The sequence below is a fragment of the Peromyscus maniculatus genome, chromosome 12 (genome assembly GCF_049852395.1).
Source record: "Peromyscus maniculatus bairdii isolate BWxNUB_F1_BW_parent chromosome 12, HU_Pman_BW_mat_3.1, whole genome shotgun sequence".
Lineage (NCBI taxonomy): Eukaryota > Metazoa > Chordata > Mammalia > Rodentia > Cricetidae > Peromyscus > Peromyscus maniculatus.
Genome location: NC_134863.1, coordinates 46,856,770 through 46,879,094, shown reverse-complemented (window position 1 = coordinate 46,879,094; position 22,325 = coordinate 46,856,770). Strand labels below are relative to the sequence as shown.

The 22,325-nt window shown below is 38.2% G+C and overlaps 1 protein-coding gene across 35 annotated transcripts in view; it reads right to left on the bottom strand.

Moving 5' to 3' along the window:
• The window catches only part of Abi3bp (ABI family member 3 binding protein), a 208,344-nt gene that overhangs the window by 48,965 nt on the left and 137,054 nt on the right, over nt 1–22,325 (bottom strand). For 11 of the 35 annotated variants that reach the window (XM_015989185.3, XM_076549010.1, XM_076549009.1 and 8 more), the window contains 17 exons: nt 21,234–21,290; nt 20,288–20,371; nt 18,717–18,776; nt 16,798–16,878; nt 15,902–15,985; nt 14,593–14,637; nt 12,046–12,093; nt 11,045–11,128; nt 10,118–10,174; nt 9,062–9,124; nt 8,362–8,442; nt 6,684–6,758; nt 5,804–5,860; nt 5,012–5,083; nt 4,458–4,505; nt 3,971–4,036; nt 525–599 (listed from right to left, as the gene is read on the bottom strand). In XM_015989185.3, coding sequence (XP_015844671.1) covers nt 525–599; nt 3,971–4,036; nt 4,458–4,505; nt 5,012–5,083; nt 5,804–5,860; nt 6,684–6,758; nt 8,362–8,442; nt 9,062–9,124; nt 10,118–10,174; nt 11,045–11,128; nt 12,046–12,093; nt 14,593–14,637; nt 15,902–15,985; nt 16,798–16,878; nt 18,717–18,776; nt 20,288–20,371; nt 21,234–21,290 — 1,137 coding nt within the window. The remainder of the gene's footprint in view (nt 1–524; nt 600–3,970; nt 4,037–4,457; nt 4,506–5,011; nt 5,084–5,803; nt 5,861–6,683; nt 6,759–8,361; nt 8,443–9,061; nt 9,125–10,117; nt 10,175–11,044; nt 11,129–12,045; nt 12,094–14,592; nt 14,638–15,901; nt 15,986–16,797; nt 16,879–18,716; nt 18,777–20,287; nt 20,372–21,233; nt 21,291–22,325) is intronic. The other 24 variants (XM_015989199.3, XM_042259428.2, XM_042259429.2 and 21 more) reach the window with 18 other exon arrangements.

The following is a 22,325-nucleotide window of genomic DNA, read 5'->3' as shown; positions in this document are numbered from 1 at the left end:
AAACAGTAACAGAAATCCTGAAATTATTTAAATTATTCCTGGTAGGATTCAAGAATTACCACATGGATCAAAGCTAATATTGATACTGATAAATATTTTCTTTTCCCACTGTGGATCATTAGTAAACCTTTCCTGGTTTAGTGGCTAGGTGGACCTTGGATAATTTTTGGAAGCGGGACTCAGATTAGTGCTCATTTAAATTGGGTGATTAGCAAGGCAGTGGGAGTACATCCTGGGACCGCAGAAAGGTCAGGAAGATAGCCTAAATTGTAGGAAAAGGGAAGCAAGCAGCTCTTCTAAGAAAACCTGGTCTTGGCCATTCCTATCCGAAACAATAAGAGGTTAGGAAAGCTTCGTGGATTAAGCTCTCCCAGTGATGTGCTTTCTGATGAAGTCCAGAAATAACAATAAATACTATAGGCTACCAAGGAAAGGAAACCTTCTTTGACCGTGGCTAAAAATTCAGTTTGCTGTAACCGAGAAACTCACTGTCTTAGAAGTGAAAGCATAAACTTGGTCATTACCTGGTGGTTGTGGTGGGATTCTTGGGCGTGGTGTTGTTTTGAGCTTGGGAGGAGTACCGGGTGTCTGCCTGGGAACTAAAAGAAAGACACAGATTCACAGATTTGGAGCCCCTGACCCTTTCAAGAACTCCAGTGTTTTCTAGAAGCTCAAGGGTATTTGCTGAGTGACCAAAGATAAATAAAGCCAAGAATTGCTGTCAAAATCTCCAGAGAGCTGCAAAGAAGAGGAAGATTATGGATACAGGATAAACAGATTAAACATACCTCAGATATTCAGCCTACAGCAGAGAACTGCTGGTGTTTTAGAAATGCCTACTTCAAATACTTTTTAAATAGGTTAAAAATGAAGCGCACAGTAACAAAGTCATCTCATTACTAATCCACATGTCATCATGGATCCTCAACTGTGTTCTTTAAATACAAACACACCTTTTCTAAACAAAGAAATTACCATGATAAAAATTCAAGCAAGATTTAAGTAGCAAGTCTGATGGAAAAATTAATCTCACTAGACAAAGCACAATTTTAGTGGTTATTCTGGGGAAGAAAAACCAAACACCAAAGAGACTTTGCTGATGAGTATTCCTTCCCTGGAGAGGCTTAAGGCAGGCTCTAGAGAAACTGGCATGAAAATCATTTGTTTCCTTTGGTGAGAAAATTAAAGGTGTGTCCCAACAGCGAAAAGGATTATCAGGTCTGGGGCTGCAGCCTCTGAGACCACCGCCTTCGGTGGAACTAAGATGTGTGGGGAATAAAGAAAGATCAGAAGACACAAAATGGTATCCACAGTGTCATGCGGTTTTAGACACCTTAAGAAAAAAAAAAAACTGCTGAAAATAAGAATCATTTGGCACTGGAGTTTAATGAAAAGAAACAAAGTGGTGTTAATATTATGTAGTTTTAGCGCCTTTAAGAAATATTCACTAAGGACAAGTTGTTAGACACCGGACGTTTGTGTGAGACTCTGCCTGATAATAAATGGGAGCATACGGGGTACACGGTGGTTTCGATGCACTTCTCGAGCCTGTGAAGAGATAAAGACTAAGATACACAAGAGGTTATTTATCTTTTTTTTTTTTTAAAGATTTATTTATTTATTATGTATACAGTGTTCTGTTTGTATGTCTGCAGACCAGAAGAGGGCACCAGATCTCATTATAGATGGTTGTAAACCACCATGTGGTTGCTGGGAATTGAACTAGGGACCTCTGAAAGAGCAGTCAGTGCTCTTAACCTCTGAGCCATCTCTCGAACCCTTATTTATCTTTTTTAACTAGCCTAGTGGTTTGGAGCATCATTTGCTAATCAGGGTCAATGAACACATTCTCTACCAAAACTGACACGATGGTTAAGAAGTGTTCTAATCCTAAAATTAATTATTTGAGCATTGTGGTGATATTGTGTTCCCCAATATATCATGCACCCTAATAAACTTATCTGGGGTCAGAGAACAGAACAGCCACTAGATAGACATAGAGACAAGAAAATGGTGGCACACACACCTTTAATCCTAGCATTCTGGAGGTAGAGATCCATCCAGATCTCTGTGAGTTCAAAGCCACACTGGAAACAGCCAGGCATGGTGACTCCAGCCTTTAATCCTAGCACTTGAGATCTCATGTCTCGCTTGGGAAAGACACATGCCTTTAATTCCAGGAAGTGATAGCAGGAAGCAGAAGGGTATATAAAGCGTGAAGACCAGGAACTAGAGTCTTTTTAGGCTTTTTAATTTTTTAGGCTTTCGAGCAGCAGTTCAGCTGAGATCCATTTGGGTGAGGACTCAGAAACTTCCAGTTTGAGGAAATAGGATTGGCTGAGAAGTTGCCGAGGTGAGGTTGGCTGTGGTTTGTTCGGTTTCTCTGATCTTTCAGCGTTCACCCCAATACCTGGCTCCGGGTTTGTTTTTATTAAGATTCATGTTACAGAGCATATTGGTGATGTCATAGTGCAGGCCCCTTTCTTGCTAAGGTCCCAACTAATGTGCTATTTGCTTTCCCAGGGCATAAAAGGCCATGTGAAGACAAAGGCTTGTTGAGAAGCAATTCCAAATGTCATCCTTGACTGGTAGGTAGACATGGGGTATACATCTGTGAGTTCAGTACTAGGGAGTTTGAGGCGAGATCTGGGCCAGGCTGGGCTACATGGCAAGTGTTTGTTCTCATAAAACAACAACAAAATTAAAAAAAAAATCACAGATAATATATAGAATTAGACACTCAATAATATGTTAATCAGTTACTGAAAGAATTTTTTGGCAGTGATTGTTATAACTGATATGAGATATATCCCATTCATATAGTTGATGTAGAATTTGAGTAAAAAGGTTAAACTGGACCATGTATTAGGCAAAATTATTATATAAGTGATGAAAATTAATATCCTGCCTCCCTTGGAAATAGAAACATATAAAATATTTTTGGGAAGGGGGTATGAGACAGTATCTTACTATTTGGCTGAGGTTGGCTTTGAACTCAGAAATCTTCCTGTTTCAGTCTCACAGAATGCTGGGTTACAGATGTGAACTCCACACCTGGCTTAAAAATAATTCAATGACAACCAGAACAGAAGCCTGGGCCTATTTATGGTTAACTCCTATTCCATGGGACACTGGAGGTACTGCAGAATTTTTATTAACCATGAAGGTGATTTGCTTTCATTCACATCAAAATCCATCATCAAGGAAAACTTTATGACTAATGTTTGATAACAGTTTCTCTAATACCAGGGGGGAGGGTACAGCTACAGGCTGGACTATTGAAAGAAGGAATGGACAGTAGTGAGGCCTCTGAATAACAAGAGGATCTGTCAATATCCATTTATATGGATTATACAGCAAAATCTGTTCCTGACAGTATTATATAATTTCAAACATGAGTAAGCTATCTCCAGATACTTTATCTTTACAGTTATAAAGCTAGTCAAGATGACAAAGCAATCCATACATACACACACACATTCTATATATATAATATTATATATATATATACATTATATATAATAGAATATGCATGGTCTTTCTCCTAAATATTTCTATTTACTGAACTAAAAACTTGAAGAGTAGTGGAGAGGTAATTTTGTTTTGTTTTGTTTTGGTTTTTTGAGACAGGGTTTTTCTGTGTCCTTTTGGCGCCTTCCTTGGAACTCACTCTGTAGCCCAGGCTGGCCTCAAACTCACAAAGATCTGCCTGCCTCTGTCTCCCACGTGCTGGGATTAAAGGCGTATGCTACCACTGCCTGGTGAGAGGTAAGTTGCATCATTATGTTAAAGGTTTACGCACTGCTGTTTGAGAGTGATTGCTAATGGCAGACGAGAGATGTTATGTCAGAAAGGCAGGCTCACCCATCAAAGGCTGAGGTGAATGATAGCCAGGGCTTCGGATGGACGGGTCATGTTGTCGTTTTGCAAACACTCACCTCATATATGAAATGCAAAATAATGTATTTACCAGGTTCCATCTGAGGCTCCTCTGGTCTGGGTAGGACTATAGTTTGGGAGGGCAGAGGTGATGTTTCTATGGTAATTGAAGGAAATTATAGTGGGGTTACTACAGTGCTAGACACACTCAGATTACAGACAACAGTCAGGATGGAGACAAACAGACATCAAAAATAAGAAAATGGCTAAATTTCATCAATAGGTTATGATCCTCAGTCAAATAGTACTGAGCTGGCAGTGAATACGATATTAGGGAAAATGCTACATTTTATATTCCACAGTCTGGCTGGCATGAGAATAGTATGAGACCAAGATCATGATGGTAAATGAAGAGACACTTTGGACGATGATTATGAATAGGAACAGCTAGAAAGAAAATTCAATGACAGAGAAAGCAGGTGCCACATGAATTCACAATGAGGGTGATATTGAGACTCTTGGGTGATGACGCAATGAAGACAGAGAACACAGATATGTGCTGCTGAGGATGTCATTACCTAGCATGGTCTCAGGAAGCCCAGACACATGTGTAAGAGAGTCCACAACTGCATCAAAACAAAGGAGAATGAGTTTAAAAACAGTGAGATGTTCAGCTCCACAAGTGTTTGAATATTCACAACCTCATTCTTAAGAATTTGTGTCATCATTTATAGACAGGACAATTTTGGATTGTGTTTTAGATAGGGCAAAAGGAGGAAAGTCATATTTCATAGTACTTAACCTCTAATAGTCATATTTTATCAGCAACTGACTTCCAAATGTGACTATGCCTTGATCTTCAGATCCTAACAAATAGGACATTATTTTTTTCAGAGAGCATCAACTATCATGTTAATTCTAAGAATCAAAGAGCAGCTGGTGTGTGTGGTTCATTGCTAAAGCAGATGCAGAACACATGTGAATCCCTAGAGTGAGCCCTAGTAAGGAGCAGGAGTGGGGGGGGTAGGTGGATTGGTAGGTGGAATGGAAGTGTAGCTATTCAATTCTGTTCATCAAGTATCAGAGTTTACATAGCAGAATAAGTGAATCATAGCATGAAACCCTTTACCACCTTCTGTCCTTGGCTCCTCTGGCCTAAGAGGTTCTTTGATAGTGGTATCTACATAATCGGTTTCAGCTGGTGCTGGGGGAGAAACACGAAATGACTCGTTAGTGGTGGGCAGTGAAAAGCAGGCTGTCACAGAGTCACAGAACCCTGAATTTAACTGAAAATACGGGTTTAGTTATCTAGATCATGAAAACTGCTGCAATTTAGTAGAGTAAAAATGAAGTGATGCTTGCTGTATGAGAAACAGAGATAGACAGACAGATGTGTACACGTACACACACACACACACACACACACACACACACACACACACACACACACACACACAAATGACTATCAGAGTCCATTACAGCAATTATTACTCAGAGTAGTTAGTGTAGATAATTTTACTTCCTTATGTATTTTTGCATAACTATTTTAGTAAGGGAAAAAGCTATAGGATGAGTCCTTTGGAAGTATGAAAATGAAGCGTTAAAATGATATGAAAATGATAAAATACATGTAAGCATATGTACAGATTCGTGTGTAGATATACAAAGAATAATCAGAATTTTAAAATTATGAATTTCATTAACTGAATGGAAACTATGAAATCTGAACTGCAGTATAGCAGATACTATCTAGCATGAGTTACTTTATTCATAATAGCTCTGAAGACCTATTGGATAGGCACAGAGAAGACATGAGGAGCAGGTGGCTTTGAGAGGTCACAAAGCTTGACAACATCCAGTGATGCATTTTGCAATGAGATGGAAAAGCACATATTCTTGACTTTCCCATTGGAAACATTTTTACCTATTGTCTTCTGTGGTGACTCAGTGCTAAACGCAACCAGTTCCCGGTCATCAGAAACTAGTAAATGAAACAATGGTACAGCTGGTCAAGGATGTGCTGTTGTCTAATTTACTTAATATTTACAGACTAACTGTTAAGGGGAGTGCTGGGTACCTGGTAAGTGAACAAGTTGCCTGGTTCTGATAAAACCATCACATTAGCATAAGCACTAAAGGAAACCCTAGCAACTGTGAGCTGAATCCACAACATCACTATTTTGGCTATTGTCAGTAAACACACCTTATATCTTCAGTAGGAGTACCAAACTGTCATCTCATCTAACTAAAAGATAGAATAAAGAAAGTATAATCCTATGCTTTGAAAAAATGGAATCCAATTTTTCAAAACTAAGCTTTAGAGGACAGCAGCATTATTCCTAATACTGACATGCAAAGTTTGTAATTTGAAAGATGGTATGTTTTAAGATTCTCTATATTTAAGGAACTCAAGAAGAATCTTTACTAAAATGGTGTTTTGGTTCTTCAGTGGTTACAAATGAACCAGAACTCTTTTAGTGTTTGAGCCCACATTTAGCTTTCTGCTTCATAGAACCACACTTTATAGCTGTGGATAAAATTAAGAAGACATATAACCAGTCCTTAGAGGTTTTACTGACTGCTAACAGTGTGATTGTTCTCCAAAAGATATAGAGCAAACTCCATGAAACAAAGGTAGATATTTTGTATATAATGGAATAATAGAAGATAAAGTATTACTAATTTAACATCCATGTGTAACCATGGGAAAAGGAGGTTTTATATCTGAGCATACAACACAGAGGGTATTGTAGTAGATTTCTGAAAGTCTTCCTGCAGCCCGATAGATAAATCAAGCAATTTACCAGATTGACTATGTGTCATTTCTAGGCTTGGTGAAGTCACTGGTTTCAAAACAAGAGTTTGCAGTTCAGTGGGAGCTGGAAAAAGAGAATTTAAGTTAGCATGTGAATCTTTTTTCAAAAAATTTTAAGTGTTGGAAAAAATGACCAGTATTTTATGTCATGTAAAATATGAAAATGACAAGAAACTCAAAGTCTTATTGGAACATGGACACAGCATAAGCCAGAGTGATCCAGGGCCTATCCACATGCTAACCTTGTTGCCTCTTACCTACAACAGCAGAAGTAAACAGTTGTGATGAAGACTGAATGGCCTGCAAAGTCTGAAACTTTTACTATCTAACCCTTCTTAGACTAAAATCGCTGACTCCTGATTTGAACCATCCTCCTTGGAAAGAAATTATTAATTTGTTACTCAGCATCACTAGAGGCTCCCTCAGAAACCTAAGCCACAGCATTCATCTGTTAACTAAAGTAATGAATATTAATACTCATGGATACGCAGCAAGGTCTCTACTTAGTAAAGAGCAGGAGCAATCAGTAAACCATGGAGGAGCTCATCACTGATGTAGAAGCCTGGAGCTTCCCTGTACAACTTATCTTATTGACAACAGGGATACCTCATGGCTTAAAACGAGAGTAATAAGCATAGCACACTAATTTTATGGCAAGTAAGTTGCTCAGAAGGAGGCTATGTGTTTTAATTATTGTAGCTTTATGGATCTAACTACCAAAGAGAGGAGCAGTAATATGGACCTCTGGATTTTCAAAGAGAATGTCATAGCATTCTTCCAGTGGTTCCAAGGATGGTTGATAAATGACAGGCCGGTGACACTTGAGTTTCCATGATGACTGACTATAGAGTATGAAATGGCATTCTAACCACAATCTTACAAAGCATGAACAATGTTGGCATGACAGCAAGAAAAAAAATTCCCTGAATGTCACAAAAATCATTATCCAATGTTGTTTCTGGAGACCCAGTACTATGAATATCAAGTTCAAAGCCCAGAACAAGATGAACATGAGAAAATTTAACACCCACAAAATGCCTTAAATTTTCTTTCAAAACCCAAGTTTCAAATGACAAACATGTTTTTAAATTTTAGAACTAACGGGAAGCAAACAGTTGCTTTCTGCAAAGTTGGTCGCAGTAGCCAAAAACGTGGAAAACAGTCAACAACTTTGACCTTGGCTACGTATTTCTTAGTTCTGTCCACATAAGAGATTCCTAGGTACATGGTTTTCTGGTTATAGTTAATATGGAAGACGGCTTTGGAAATTTTCTTAGACAATGTGTATAAAAGTATATATGGAAGCAGTGTGTTGTAGTTCTTGGAAGTTGCAAAAAAAAAAGTATCTGCTTATGTAACCAAGGCTAGAGCAATAGATCTTATGTTTCAACGCCAATACATAACCACGAGTAAATAATGCTAATCTTGCCATGAACTCATCTTTAAAGAGAAGAACTTGATCCAAACCAAGTTACTTGGGGAATTAGGGACATATTTCCCCAAGTCATGCTTGTATGAGAAGCTCTTTAGGGGCAGCTATTAACTGGACCCAATGACTTCATTTACTTAAAGAGCATGAGAACATCAGCTTCCCATTGCTGGTATGACTTTGGGACCCATCCAGGACAGACTGCTAGCAGCCCTCAAAGCAGGCATTCCACATTTACCCGACTTGGACTCAGACATATCAGTACTTGCTGTGGTTTTAGGTCTGGGATGTGGACGTTGTGTCCGATGTACTTTAGAAGCTGAAGGAAGAAACTTTATATTAATTTCATGCTGTTGCTTTTGAAAACAAAGATTGGGGTTAAACTACATTTCCTTGAAATCTGGGGCATGTATTCTTGGGGTTAAAATATCTTCTATTTATTTTTAATCACCAAAGATTCTTAAGAAACCTAAAATATAAAATTAAGTCAAAGAATGAGGAGAGCCATAGATCTCTAACCTCAAACAAAATGATGGCTAAACTCCAAGTGTTAGGACCTTAGGTTGACACTGAAAATTTTCAGCATTCCCAAGAATTCATTGCACCATGATATTGCTATAGTTTACCCTGTCTAGATAAAATACAAACACTACTAGCTGAATTTGAAATTCAGCTTTGGATGGAAGCACTGTTTAGACAAAAATACACTACAAATTCAAATAAGATAACAAGCATAGCAATATTCTACGTCCATGGTAGCTTTTAAAAGAGGTAACTTTAAGAGCCTTTAGTGTTCTCAAAAAGCAGTAGGATATGAAGTTGAAGGATGGCGGATGGCAAGACCATCTAATGAAGCAAATGACAAATGAATTAGGATGGCGGTGGAATGCGTTTTGAAAAGAAGCAAGAAAGAACATTCCAGAATACAGTGCCATTACCTAAGGTTGTTGTTTCAGGAGCCTTGGTTCTAAGAGTGACAGGTTCAAGGGCTGTAGCAAGAACTAGATAGAAAGGAGTAAAATAAACCAAAGACAAATTAAAATTCATTTCTAAGGCTAATTTTGAGAATATCTTTAGTCTCGAAACTAATAGAAAAGAGATAACTGCTTTTTCCATCTCTGGCTAAACTATGGCTAGGTGCCCACTATTTCATGACATAGACTTGAAAGATGGCATGGTACACAGCTAACTGTGTGTCACAATGCATGAGCTGTTCTTCTAGACATGTGATTGCCTACCCCTCATGAGTACTGTGGCATTCTGTTGATCAGGCCTTTATATATTTACATGATAGATGCCTTTCTAACTAGACAAGAAAGCTTTATTAGTCTTCTTGACCTTCTACAGAACCCAAGATGGCTACCTATAGCATTTCTTGGTCTACTATTTAAATAACTCTATAATTAAAAGTTCACTTGTGGGAAAATATGAAGACAAACTGATGAAATGTGCTCATCAAAATCCCAAAGTGATGCTTGATTTAAAAAGACCATAGAACCTGCTAGGGAAAGGAGTCTCTATCATGAAAACTTAGGGTTTAAACATTTCAAGAGCATGCATCTCCAAGTTTGACAAATTCCTAAAAATCATCATTCCTTAAAACTATTGCTCCAATGTATCATAAAGGTTCCAGGATGCCAAAAAGCATTCTGAAAAAAGCATATTTTCACAATTGTCAAAGCATAGACAGCATGAATATGATGGATGGAAACACAGCCGTAGTCTGCACTGTTTAATAATGCACATGATCACAACATGGTATTGAGTAGTGAGTTACATGGCAGTTTGATGTCCTGAAGTTAGTACATGCAATGGTGCTCATAAATTCAACTAATAATGTGGTAGAGAACGGAGGACAATTTCAAGATAAAGACTGTAATGGAGTGACAACAGAGGACGATGATGGGATGGTCCTAAGATGCAGAACTAGTGACATGGTGGATGATATGACACAGAAAAGCACCACTGTCGGAAAGGACACACATTCTCATTACCCACAGTCGCAGGAGCTTCGGTTCTAAGAGCACTGGGTTCAAGATCTGTAGCAGCAACTAATTAAAGGCAATGAAATAAACATGTGAGAAGTCAGTAAGACAACAATACCCCCTTCCTGGAATAAGCGGAGAGCAAGGTTAAGAAACTGTCTGCATTTTAATACTTGTTACTTGATGATTTGGCCACCTTGTACCCTGGTAAACATTTATTTAAGAAGTACTCAGTTGCTGCCTATGCTTTGTGCTAAACGTTTTAAATTTAAATATTTACCAAAGCTGCACAGATATAACTTCTGTGATCATGGGCTTTTGTATGAAAGCTTTAAGAAAATAACATTTCTAAATCTGCACAGATAGAGCAAATGGTTTTTCTGTATAAGATACAGCCAAGGATAAAGCAAGTGTGTCATATGAATCCTGAGAAGCCGTGTGTAGGGTTGGGCTGGGATCTCATTTGTAATAAAGGTGCTCAACAAACCAGGACAGGAGACATCTCATAAGTGTGATACTGAGTGGAACAGCTCTCTACTCTCCTTATGGGAATAGAGTGTTCTAGATGGATAGGAAGATCACAGATGCTTTCTGGGTCAGATCCAAACTTTTGAATCACTCCTTCAAGAACTAACTTCCTTTAACTGTTCTTAGGGAATTTTCCCATCACAGTACTCTGTATAACACTGACATTTTGTCTTTAAGAGAAGAATGCAATTAAATTAGTAGTAACAAATCAGGTATGTGGTAATGACACTTATATGCAGAGAGCACAAGCAATTCAGCTGCCACACAGGACCCCGATGTCTCCCTCATATACATGGCAGTGGTGGAAGAAGCAGGTCCAAGTGCCTTCAGCCGCATGAGCTAACACTTCTACCACCTCCTGGCTCCCCCCGAGCTATAAGTCCCCCTGTGATCAGAAACTTGATTTACCAGGTTTAGTTAGAGGCGCCTTAGGAGCTGGTGTGGTTTTAGGTTTGAGGCGTGGACGGCGGGGCCGTTTTGTTGTTTTAGGAGCTGAGGAAAGAACATCTTCAATTATTACAATATCTGTAGTTCAAAATCTATGGCAGGAAATGGTGCTAAATTTAGTAAAACTTACCAGATTTTCTCATATTTTAGACAATTCGACTAATTTTTCAACTTTTTAGTTAAAACTTTCAGTCATATTATATTTCCTTGTTTCCCTTTACAATCAAAGGCCTATTGAAAGAGGAGTCACATGTAAAATGTAGTGGGTAGGTCAAGAAGTGAAGAGCAAACAATCAAACTTTTATAGAATAAACGGGTTGAGGAGCCAGGAACAGTAGAACACACCGTAATCTCAGCACGTAGGAGGCTGAGACAGGAGGAACACTAACTAGCTCGAGGATAACCCACCTGAGATACTTAGAAAATCTGAGGCTGGACAAGGTAGGGAGAACCAGTCTCACACAAAGTCAAGAGAATCACTGTTATAACATGGTGGTGGTAAGTGATGACGGAGCAGGAGTTCTTTGATCGTTTGTTAAAGCAATACTGCACATATAATTAGCCGACATGTCAATCAAAGAACGAATGTCACATGGTAAAAGCAAATGAATAGTTAAAGAGAAGTTCAGATCTTTAAGGAAACCTCTCAGTACTATAGAGATTGTTAAAGTTATGAGAACTTCTTTTGAGAGTCACATTCTTCAAAGCACACACAATGGCAAAATGATGTCACATGGTTACAAGCCTGACAGATGGTAGGAGTTAGCTTTATGGTTGGTCTCACAAGAGGTGAGCTCTTTGAAGAGTCATAGTCTTCAATCCTTTCAGAATGAAGACTTTCACAGAATGGCAAAGAGGGTGATGGTGTCACCACAGAAAGCAGAATGCATGACTATGACATTGATGTCATGAGTTTGGCAATGACAAAAGAGGACGTAGCCAGGACTACAATGTGATATTACCTTTTGTTGTCACCCAAGTCTCAGTTCTGAGTGTCACAGGTTCAAGTTCTGTTGTATGAATTGAGCAAAGGTCAAATAAACCAGATGATTGCTTTATATAGTTGAGCAGTAAAATCTCTTCATTATGAATCTTCCTAGCATAATATAGTTTCTATAACAACATAACACCTTTAAAAACTATTAAAATGGAAAAGCAAGCAGTTGACTTCCTAAAAATCTGTCATACCTAAGTCAGGCACCTACTTTCTCATTCATCATTCTTAATAAGAATAATCTAATTAATTATTAATAATCTAATAATTGATATTTGTAATAGAATATTATTTTAAGGTGTGTTACTTTTGTTTATGTTGCCTTTATTTAACTCTGTGAAGCTGTGTTACTGTGCCTGTCTAAAACAACTGATGGTCTAATAAAGATTTGAAAGGCACGAGAAAGGCTAGGCGGGGCTGGCAGGCAGAGAGAATATACAGAGGAAGAAATCTGGGAGGTAGTAGAAGATCTAGGATCCAGAGGAGGAGGAGGACATCAGGGGCCAGCTGCCCACCTACACAGCAAGCCATGGAGTAAGAAGAGTAAGATTGGCAAAAAATAAGCCAAGCTAAGGCTGAGCATTGATAATTAAGAATAAGCCTTCTGTGTGTGATTTATTTGAGAGCTGGGTAGCGGGCCCCCTAAAAAGAGTAAAAAACAACAACAGATATTATTAACAATTTCTAATTAGTGATCCAAACAATGTATTGATGCTGAGAATTAATTATTAATAATATAAATGATTAATTGATATTATTAATAATTAATTAATGATCCAAAATGGACTATGAAAGCATAACTTAGAGCTCATACTTGGAAAGAGACTGAGGCATCAGCGTGATGAATTGGTGGGACTCCTTCATCACAGACAGAGCAGGAGTATGCCTTTATGAGAGAGAAGAGGCTGCTGATGTCTGCCAGACCAATCCTCTGCGGCCCTATCACATTCCTACGGCCTTGACTATGCATGTCCAAAGACTGGTTAAGGTGTGAAGGAACTTTCCTACAACCTAGAAGGGAGAACTCCTCCATAGCAATATTCCAGAGACTCCTCTCATTGTCCTCATTTATATCTCCCCCCTCCTCACTTCTATCCTCCTTTCTTCTCGTGGGCCATGTTCTAATGGGATTTCAAGACTCCTTCTTAGTCTTTATTTCCTGGCTCCAAACGTTTATGTACCTAACACATTTTGTTTACACCCCACAAATTAATTTTACACTTGCATAGATTCTTCCTATGCCATCGTCAACCATATTTATAAAAAAAAGGGTTTCCACTCTGTCTTACGAGTTTGAAAATCAAGATATATCTCCCATATTTGTCTCACTCAAAAGTGTTAGTAGGATTAGTTAGGAAGAGATGGGAGGTACTTCATAATGCTTTTTATTTGAACTGAAGAATTTGAATTATCCTGAAGAAATTTGATTTTTTAAGAGGCAAGAGGAAGTTATAAAAATGTGTGGTGATTGAGAAGACTATACACAGGAAGCAGTGGGTATCCAATTGCCTGCAGACTTCCCTCACTCAGCCTTGCTTGCTAAAGAGCTGTACAGTGGAGTTACTGTGACGCCCCCTGGCCCCCGATGTGCATCTTTGCTCTCATGGGGATACCCTGCAGGCTCTCAATCTTTCAGATAACTTCCAAGGCCTTGCTAGGTCACACTGCTGAGCTTGTTTAAACAGGGTGCATATGCTTTACCTAGCTTGGACTTGGGTACTTCAGGTCTTGTTACATGCTTTTGTTGGGAATGGGAATGATGTTTTTGTTTTGATGTTTTAGGAGCTAAAGGAAGGAATTATTGGGTTACTATATATTTTCATTATTTTTGAGTCAGGAAGCCATGGAAGGTGAAAAGACGATAGCTTGCTGGTTTTTACATATACATCATTTTGGATTTTTTTCAATCATAAATTCTATGAAGAAAAAAGTTACCATTTAGTTATAGAGATAAGGGCTGGTAATTATATCTAAGTGTCATAAGGGGACATGGCTAGAAATAAAATAGGTAGGAACCATCTCTAAATTTGAATGGATAGTGGACATTTCCACTATCTATGATTTGTGATTTATAATTTAATCTTTCAAATCTGTGATATGTTCTCTATATAATCATCAAAATAAACCTTATTGAATAGAAACAAAACAACAAGATTTGCACCAGCAGAAAAAGTGAAATGTAAGTGTGCCACGGGCCCTTTGAGCCCCATGAAGTTGTTAATGGCTTCTCTGTGTAGCTGAGACTTCTGATATGTTTGAAACACAGCTTTAGTGAAACACCCCTTAAAACAAAACACAAAACAGGGCATACTTCAAGCAGGCAACATGGCAGATAAATGGCCCAAAGAAGTTTCATGTATGACATCTTAAAATCAGAATAATCATAGTCTTCACAATTTTTAGGTGAATATAACTGAATGGCCACAAAGAATGACCCAGCTGCCACATGAAGTGACATTAAACTCTTGGTGTGACAGTAAGAAGACCTGTTACAAAAATAGCTTAACAACATTACCTAGTGTTACTGGGGCCTCAGGTCTAGGAGTGACAGGTTCCAGGGCTACAGGAAGAAGTGGCCAAAAACAACACAATAAGCCAAAGAGATTTCAAAGTGCATATTTACGTTAGAACATTTACATAACCTACATTTTATATATTATATATATATATGATTAGAATATCAATTGTCCCAAGGGAAATATATAATAAAAATTTTATCTGAAAGAACACTGTTTAAGCAATTGCTAAACTTTTGTCCTGATGGCTGTTGGGCTTAGCTTTTTAACTACCCTAAGTAAAGAAGTCAGTGTGACATTCTACAAGGCTTTTAATAAATACAATGGAAAATATTGTAAAGCATTTACTTAATATATTCTTAGAAAAGTTAAAAGCATATCGTGAGTCCCTATGTTTGAGAAAACACTGACACAACAGAAGTTTGAAACATATATAAAAATAATCATTCACATGGCTTGTGTGTTGATCTTGCCAATCTTGTGGAATTTGATACCTCTGCACAAACCATTAAAGAGTAGCATAAAAGGCAGCTACTAGTCTAACACCCAATGGAGCATCTGTGTTCCCCATAAGAATAAAAGGTGGAAATCAAAGAGGCTGTGTATGATAACAGTGTCTCTGTAATCTATCCTACCTAAACTCTGAATCAAATCCTCAAAATCCTCCTTCTACTGCCCTGATGGACCCTTCCAAATGTAGTCCATCTGGACGCTACTATATTTCTGGCTAAACTGCACATATGTCTGGTCTCTCTATTTTCTCTTTTTTCCATTGATCAAAATCTTATAGTATATCCAAGGTCCAAGCTCAGACAACCATAACATTTTTTCTAGATTCTAGATTGTCACTTTGTGGGTTTATTGTGCAGCAAGCCTCAGTTTTGTTGTATAAGAAGTTTTTTTAAAAAAAAAACCCTCTACAATGGATCTATGATTTACAGTTGCAAATGTGAGTCTGGGAATTATGTAAAGTGCTCAGGATTTGGTCGCTTGAACTAAATACACTTGGTTTGCTAGTGCAGTTTCACTATTAAGATTTGAATACAAATGCATCGTGTGAAATTTGTACTAAATATAAAGTTGCAATAAAGGGTCTTACATGGAAAGAATAAGGTACTCTAGCTCCCACGAGAATGGGTCTCACCTACCCATATTGTCCTTCAAACACCCACAGAGAAGTTATTGATATTGCCTCCTCTTCTCACACTAAGGGAGTGTAAGAGCTGCTACTGCCTACTGCATTGCTTTGAGTCTCTGATGGGACAGACCACTGAGGCTCACCCAGAAGCCATTTAACTCCCAATTTACCAGGTTTTGTCTGAGGTGCTTGAGGGCTCATTGTGGCTGTAGGTCTGGGTTTTGGACGGCGGGTTCTTTGTGACATTTTGCTAGCTGAAGAAAGAAAAGCCTCGTGTTATTTTGGATCTTATGGCCCTGGATACTAGAGAGCTTTCTACAGCTCTCAGATTTCCTAAAAGTTGGGGAGATTGGTCCTTTAGTTTGTCTTTTTCACTCTTTTTAAACAAGCATGCCTTCTTTTTGTCATTGATGGTGATTTGAAGTAAATTCCTGTTCACAGTTGAGTTGCTCATTCAAGGCAAGGAGATTATCACTCATTGCAAAAAAGTCATAGAGCCCCACTTTGGGGAAAATGACTGGGAAGGAATCATTTAATAAAGGGTTGGGGAGATTTGGATCATATTTAGGTGGAGGTCTATAATTTGACATTTCATATGGGTCATCTCCACTTTGTCAAATTTATAGTACAGTGTATCATTACTTATATACATCATTATGTATATCACTACTTAAATTACATCACCAAAGAAACAAACATACCATATAATAGTTTTCAGAAAGAGATCTAGAAACTTGGATGTACCAAGGAGCATAAGAGTAGCTATTATTGATGGGCAGCCATTCCACTGTGGTTAAAACTTGGCTGTAATATAGAACACTGTTCTGTGAAGCACAAAACAACACTTCCAAATGTTCCACATGGCCTTTAATGTTTAAACTAAGTTCATGCTTAGCTCTCATAAACACAACAGGAAGAGTGTCTCTGTAAGATGCTCTGAACTCTGCAGCAGACAGCAGAAGAGGATGAATGTTTTCTCAGAGGGATGGAAAGGCCAGGGGGATGGAGACTTACAGGACTATGTATACATTAAGCAATAGAAGCACTTGGCAAGTAAGATTGTTACCTAGTGTTGTCCCAGGGACCTCAGTTCTAAAAGCAACAGGCGTTTCAAGGTCTGTAACAGGTTCAAGGTCTGTAATAGGAACTGAATTAGCAAAGATGAGCTTTTAAAAACCATGTATAAACAGACACAACATTTACTTCAAAATGACTCTGTGATCATAACACTGAATCGAGAATATGTGTGTGTGTATACATACACGTACATATTAATTTTCTGGTTGAAAAGTATTATGGACTGAATTGCATCATTACAATTCATATACTGAAGGGTAAGTCCAAAGGAGCTATATTTGAAGACACAATGTTTAAAGATGTAATTAAGGAATCATAAGGTCAGCTCTCCAGTTTGTCAAATGTCCTTATTAGAAGAGACAGTAGGTATATGTATACATAAAAAAAAAGGCCATGCAAGAACATAGCAGGGCAGCCATTTCTGAGCCAAGGAGAGGCCTTGGGGAAGCGAGACCTGTAGACACCTTGGTCTTTGACTTGTAGCCTCCAGAACTGTAAGAACAGTTCCCTATTGATTAACTACTCAATGTGTAACACTGTGGAATGGCTGCCCTAATAAAGCTCACGGCAAATACCAATCCTTCTATCCAAACTGTATGTAGCATCCACCTCCCAGACAGCCATCATCATTGCTCTCATTTTGCAATGCTTCAGCGAGCAATTCCTCATGTTACAATGCTTATCTGACTAGAACAGGGAAAACTAACTTCAGGACATTTTACCCCTGCCCTTACATAGGTTTCTAATGTTTTGTAAGAAGTATACAGAAAGCTCACTTGCATTTTTTTGAACACTAAAAGAAGAAAATAAGTATTAAGTTTATGAAAATATGACTGCATAAACAGTTCTGAAGTTAAGAAATACACAGGCAGCCATTCCAAAAATAGCTTCTCAGGATTTCGTTCGCCTCCAGACTGAGAAGTAAAACAATTTTCATACTACTCCTAGTTAAAAGGATTCTATGTGCCTCTTCCAATTGTAAAGGCCTTGCTAGCTGCTAGTATGCTTCTGAGAGTCCCCTCTCTAGGGAGAACCCATAACAAGGTGACATTTACAACCATTGCCTAGTGCTTAGGTTCCTTGAACCAAGAACCCCTTGTTTATCTAGAAGACCCAGTATATCTAGACTACCATGGCTTTGAGTTTGTGTTCTTTCATATGTTTTGGGGAGCTAAAAAGAGGTAAGATTGAGTTGTTTTAAAGTTATGGTTTAGTATATTACAAAATTTAAAAAAATCTTCAGGTATTACAAAGCTTGGCAAATTTTTCTTGGGTTTCAGGCAATATATGAAAGCAGTACCCTATAATATGTTATTGCATCTTTTGTTATTGAAAGTACCCTTGGGGGAAAATACTGACATATCAATTGAAATTATTAATTCAGAAAGACAAGATCAGTATTTTCAAAAAATTCTTCTACAGTTATCTGATTGGGCTAAAATGGCTGAGAATCATTAAAACTATGGTGAAGACGGGGAGGACTTCAACTCATATTAAGGATGGAGTTTACTATTTAAAGCTAGTAACCTGATGATATTCTATGCTATTCAGTCTGCTAAATCACTTTGCTCACACACTAACAAACAAAAGAAATTTGCCCGCTATAGTTGGGTTTGCACAAATTAGAGATAGACACATCAAAGATATAGGAAACTGGTCTTAACCAAGAATTTGGTTAAACCAAAACCTTAAAGCAACATGTAAATACTGTAAAGCAAGTTATGAGGCAGACTGATAACCCAAACTAGATTCAAGCATTCCACGGCTTCCTAGGCACCCAACAAACAAGAGGCAAGTACTGCTCAACATTCAATTCAAACAAAACGATGAATGTAATTGGGTGGCAGCATGGGATGAATCTGACAATGAACAGAGAAAGTATTTGCTGAGAGTTAGGTGTATCATTACCTATTGTGGCCACTGGATCCTCTTTTAAAGGAGTAACTGGTTCAAAGACTGGAGTAGAAACTATCCAAAAATAACAAAAACAAAATAAGCAAAAGGTCCACTCCAAACATTAAAACTTATAAAAACCTACCATATTCATTCAAAAAGAATTCTAGCCAAATAGAAACAAGTCTGAAACATAAAGCCATGTGGCTAACTAAAAGAATATAGTGTCTCTGCTCTTAGATGTCAACTCATCTCTTAGGAGTGGAACCAAAACCTTTGTAGGTACAGGCCTACAAAGTTTATATAAAGTACCTTCAAGTTGTCCTCATTTTCTAATGATCTGAGATTACTTAATGTACCCAAATAGATCATTTGAATAAGGCTTGAATCTCTGAGGTCCACAAATATGGTTACAAGGTAATGGTACCTTTGGATAGTAGGATCTAGTGAGAAGATCTTAGGTCATTGAGGGCATGAGACAGCTTGCACAACACCTTGGTAGTTCTGTGTGACCCTTTGAGCTCTCCAGAGTGATTATAAAAGCAAAAACCTGGCTCTTCAAGTCATCTCTGCTTCTGGTTTGAAATATGATCACTTTCTAGATGTTGTACATGCACCCACCACAGCCCCATGCCATGAGGCGATACAAGCAGGGAATAACTGTTACCACAGAGTCTGTGATGTACCTCTAAAATACGAACATTCAAGTATTTGAACTAGACAAACCTCTCGCTTGTAAGTAGCAGGTGCTGATCGTTCTGTTATAACAAACAAAGCTGACTAACATCTAGACCAAATTCGCCTTATGGAGAAGATATCCAACTTGAGTACACAAGAGAACATTACAAGGGGCAGCTGCTCTATCTGTGGCATGTCAGGGCAGCCTTGTCCAATACTCAAAGACAGTGTGGCCGTAAATCAATTCTCTGGTGTTACTCTAAGCTCCCAAGTTTAACATTTAGAACTTTTCAACTTGTCCTATAGGCCATTAGCTGCAGGAGCCTCATTAAAACCATTCAATTCCTGGAAGGCTTATCTTTTTCATAAGAGGAAATTTGCTTCCTTTCACTGGCTGTCAAGCATTCTCTGCCCTTTGGAACTTCCCCCTTATCCTCCCCCTCCCCCAGGTTATCATCCCTGTAAGAATTACTTTTATATTTATAAGCAGTTGGGGGAAACAAACCACAAAAGCATGCTGCAGAGACCATATGCTCTACGAAGCCGGAAGTATCTGTTCTCTAGCACCATACAGAAAGTGTTTACTGTTGTCTGACTTGAATGCCTACTATGACTCACAAGACTTACCAATAACTGATAAATCACTCCCCACTGGTGCAAACATATACTCCTTCTCTTTTGTTTCATGTGCGTACATATTTACCATGGACACTTGATAACGACTAGCATTGCCAGAAAAACAACCACCATAGAGAAAATTCTAGCACACAGAACATAAGGACTTCAGCCATTGAAATATCTCTCCTTCTCCCCTGCCTGAGCTATTGACCCTCAGCTGTCATTATACTTCCTGTAAGACCTGCTTGGATGGACTACCGGGATTCTTAACACAGGCCCTACACATTTACCCCGTTCTGTCTGAGGTGCTGTCGGACTCCTTGTCGTTTTAGGTTTTGGATGTGGATGGCTTGGTTGTTGAGGCAGTTTGGGAGCTGAAGGAAGAAAATCTCAGGTTAATATAGTATTTTGGATTTTAGAAATGTTGACTGGGAATACATTTCTTATGATTTCTTGAGCTTCAAGAAATTTCCCTTTTGAGCTTTGTAATGTTTGTCTCTGTTTTGATATTGAGCTCTTTTGTAACACTTGCATTTCTTTGAGAAACAAAACTCCTGAAGAAATATGAATCTATATATCAAGAATACTTCCTATAGCTTCTCATAAGGGTTCCTGAGTGAAGAAATGTTCCAAAACACAAAGTAACGGAGTGCATGGGGGTACTGGGGTTGGTTTCATGCTAACAAAGCCGTAATGACTTCAATTGACCAGCCTTGAGTCTATTTTCTATTTTCATCCTCACCAAAACTAAGTTTTATCATTCCCTAAAGTGGAAAAATCAGACAAAGCACGAAAATGGTCAAAATACAGAAATTGACAACTTCACAAAAAACTATTACATCACAAGAACTGCACAGATTAACGCAACCGAGACGGTACATAGATTCCCTTGTAGACACGGACAGAGACGGATACCCCATAACAAAAATGTGCATGTGGTTAACATGATACACGGAAGCAGAGATAGAAAAAGATTGAAGGTGTGTCAGTGAGCCTATATCTGTATATGTATGTATTCTTTTTCAATAAATTGGCTCTCATAAAAACAAGATGTCATAAAAACAAAACATCATAAAAGATGTCATAAAGACAAGACATCCTTTGAACACTCAAACATGGTTAAGCAGTTGAGGGACCAGAAGATGCAGAAGCTTTGTGACGTCCCAGAAGCAGTGATTATGAAGGTGATAAAATGAGGAAGAAATGCAGATGTGGAAGGACATGGTATGTCGTTACCTAAGGTCATTCCTGGAGCCTCAGTTCTAATAACTGGTTCAAGGGTTGTAGCAGGAACTGATCATAAGAAGAAAAGATATCAGAGGGACATTATGAATGCACGGAATGTTAGAAAATTCATCTTACCAGTAAAAACAAGGTTTCTTGAGTTGCAACATTTTTTTTAAAAAATATTCTTAACTGGAGAAAATGAATATTGCGTTTTCATTAAATACTTCTCCAAAGAATCACTACATACTCATTTGATTCAGAGGTTAGTCACAGCCTTTGGCACATCTCCTTGACATCGACTCTGGAATCCCACTGCTGATAATTATCCAATTTTAACTAACATGAGACCCTATATAGAAAATCTGACTCACCATCAGAAAAAGATAGGATGACACTCAGAACCTTTACAAAAGGCAAAATCAGAAAAACACATCCATTCTAAATAGTAATCAATGCCAGATGCAATGGGCAGTTTAGATAGTTGAATATTAACATTATGCAGTTTAGAGACTCTATGGTGATTTCCAGTGATTCTGTCCCTGTGATCAACACTATTTGTCACTACAGATATAGTTTGTATTTATACTGTCCTTTGAGTATGTGCTACACCCACAGCTTGCTAACAGCTGACACAGAGAAACAGGGATGTAAAATGAGAAGGAGGAAAAAGTAGGAAGTATTGAGATCACACTATGGTTTATCAATGATGGTTGTTCATAGCTATAAGGAAGCTAGAACCACACCCATTAAGAGGTGACATCCTTGGAGCACACACTATTACTTAACAAGATGAAGAACCACTTCGTAGTTTTTGTCATCATTGGGTTGGGTTATCTTTAGTTCTATGAAAAGAACTAAAGTTTTTAGTTCTATAGAAAGAACATGATCTTGTGCAGAAGTGAGAACCATTAAATCCCATAGGATCAATTTGAAGATTTCAGCCCCCAGTCTCTTTAATTTATTCTGTGGCAGGACAGGAGAGCATTGATACTTTATCCTCTGTCTGGGAAGTCAAGTTCTCCAAGTTCTCCATGTGTAAGCCTTCATCCTTCCAACCTTCAAATCCTGTGCTAATTTTTACTAATTATCTTGGATTTTTTT